Below are 2726 nucleotides of genomic sequence, written 5' to 3'. Positions count from 1 at the left end.
TATTGCAGGAAAAATCATATTTTTTGTTCAAATTAATAGACAGTCCTCCATATGCTAACAGTAAAGATTGTTAGTACTTGAACATTTCTATAAAAGATTAAAAACAAGCTTTTTTTGTTCTATTAAAATGTTACATCAATATACCTCAAACCCTCATCTATTGATTTTAGTGTTATTTACAGATGAGCAAGGCCACTATTAACCAAGACAAGACCCACAATTTAAAATATATATAGTTTAAAAAGGAGCATTATGATAAAGGATGTGTCACCCTATGTCTTTTTGCTCTGATGTGTGTTTTTCAGCGACGAGGAGCTCGATAATCGAAACGGTAACGAGCAGTTTTCGGAGCTGGACAGCCTGGACACAGAAAAGGCTTTACTGCTGACCGACGACGACGACCCCCTGTGAGTTTAAATTATAGTTCAATTCACTTCAACCCAATTCATTCCTTTATCCGTTTTACTGCTAAACCTCTTGTTCTCATTAGCTTCTCTTAAATATACAGCGCGCCATTAATGCGCGGCGTACGAGGGCAGTAAAGCTGTCCTCGGCTAGACTCGGCCCGAGTGCACGAGTCGGATGCGTTTCAGTGATTCACATTTTAATTGCAGAGTCAGTTTTATTGTCCTCGAGGGGAATCTGAATTGTGAACAAGTGAGACACAAGAACACACACAGAAACCTGAAAAAAATATACACACAGCGTGTTATATGAAAACAAACAAATAAATGAAATAATGCACTTTGTATGTGATTTTTGCTTTTTTTTTTTTTTGGTGCATGTTCAGCAATGTGCGACATCAGCTGTACGACTGTGTTTATAATTCCTAATATATTAAATAAGCTCTCACTACCCTGCTGTTTTCATGTATACACTATATTTCAAACCAGTTTAAGTGTCTTTCCCGCTCGGTGTTCTGCAGAGATTCTCCTCCCGGAGGCCCGGCGGCTCAGAGCTGCGCCTCGGTCTGGTGGCGCTTCCTGCTGCGTCGCTGGCGTCGCTTCTGGAGCGCCCCCGTCACCGTCTTCCTCGGCAACGTCATCATGTACTTCGCCTTCCTCTGCCTCTTCACCTACGTCCTGCTGCTGGACTTCCGCCCGCCGCCGCTCGGCCCCAGAGCCGCGGAGATCATGCTCTACTTCTGGGTCTTCACCTTGGTGCTGGAGGAGCTTCGACAGGTGGAGGCTTCTGTTCCTGCTGACTCCTCTGTGACCCCGTTCGAACCTAATTAAGCGTGCAAACGCCTGGAGGCAAACCTGTTGCTTGTCCTCGGGCTGATTCTTATTATAGATTCTTTGGCGACTCGTCCTGCAGCTTTGACAAAAACCCATATAGATTAGATATCTACACACGCTTTTTTAAAATCAATTTGTTTTATATTTTTTCAACAAAAAAAAGAAAAAACTGCCTTAAAAATCCCAAATGTAAGAAATGTAAGGAAGGATCTTTTCCATTTTTTATGCAGCTGCAGTTTAAGTTTTAGGAATTTTTTGAAAATCCAGAATTTTTCTTCAGCTAAATTTTAACCAAATACATTTAAAAAAAAAAAAAAAAAAAGAAAGAAGTGAAGTTAATCTCGTCTCCTTCTCACCGTTTCTCCTCTACATGAACACTTCATAACTTTTTTGTCCTCGTTCATGCGATGTGAGTTTCCTTTCTGTAGGATTTAGACTGTGTCGACCAAAACTCTCCTATTATACCTGAGCCCCAAAACATCTGGTGTTAATCAGAAACGGCGGGTCAGTCTAACCTGCCACCAGATATGTATGATACACAGTATGTCGGCTTGTTCATCACAAGATTGGGCTTCACGCGGTGAAAGAATTTTTTGGTTACGACTTGTAGTTTTGGAGCTGTGGCGGTTTAATTCTCAGTCTGCTCTGCTCACTGCCAGCAGCCGGTGACTCGCAGCTGATTGGCTGATTGGCACGCTTTCAAATTAAAAGCTCAAAGATGTCATCATGCTATCTTTTTTAAAATAAAACATACTTATATAAACTATAGGTTTAATAATAGAACTATACGGGCAGCTAGAAATGTTCCAGTTGAGGTTTTCATGCCAGCTCCTTGACTCGTTCTTTAGGAATCCACATCTCTGCACCTACACATGGTGACACTTATTCTGAAGCAGCGCCGCTTTATTACATGACAGCTCAGACACATCTGAGCAGGATGTGAACTGCTGCCGTGAGCTGCTTCTCTCTGGGGTTTTGAGGATGCATGAGCCCTTTACCTCCCCGTCTGCCTCCGTCCCGTAGAGCCAGGTCAGCCATGATTAGCGTGATCCCTCATCGCGCTGATCCCGTTGAGCCTTCCTCCCCTGGGCACCAAAGCCTCCAGATGAGACGGGCCCTCACCGCTGTTTCCCCTCCGCTCGCTTTTCTTTTTTTTTTGTTTTTTTTTTTAGCGTGCATCTCAGAAAGTCCCTGAGCTGAGCCAAACTGTAGCACAGGTTTCCAAAAAAAGCAGCACACCGCTACAGGCAGCCCTGGCATGCTACCAGGCCCAGCGAGGCCCCTGCGCCTTCAAAGGCGTCGCCTCGGGCTGCTTGAATCACCCTGAAGGAAGACGATGCCACAGGGGCCCCTGCTCTTGTAGAGGCTGCAGCTTTACCAGCTTTTTAAATCTGATAGATGAGATGGTGGATGGGATGGAGAGGCTGCTCACACAGTCATGGTAGAGGTGGAGGCTATCTAATAAAGGGTTACGCTCCCATCGCTGAA

General features: G+C 44.3%; 1 protein-coding gene across 1 annotated transcript in view; it reads left to right on the top strand.

Annotated features, from left to right (window-relative positions):
- Positions 1–2726, top strand: part of trpm5 (transient receptor potential cation channel, subfamily M, member 5) — a 29080-nt gene that overhangs the window by 17874 nt on the left and 8480 nt on the right. Inside the window, exons 12-13 of the mRNA XM_008287887.1 lie at positions 306–407; positions 926–1181. Of these exons, the coding sequence (XP_008286109.1) occupies positions 306–407; positions 926–1181 (358 nt within the window). The remainder of the gene's footprint in view (positions 1–305; positions 408–925; positions 1182–2726) is intronic.

This window comes from Stegastes partitus, unplaced genomic scaffold (assembly GCF_000690725.1).
Source record: "Stegastes partitus isolate 25-593 unplaced genomic scaffold, Stegastes_partitus-1.0.2 Scaffold527, whole genome shotgun sequence".
Lineage (NCBI taxonomy): Eukaryota > Metazoa > Chordata > Actinopteri > Pomacentridae > Stegastes > Stegastes partitus.
This window is presented reverse-complemented; position numbering and strand designations above follow the sequence as displayed.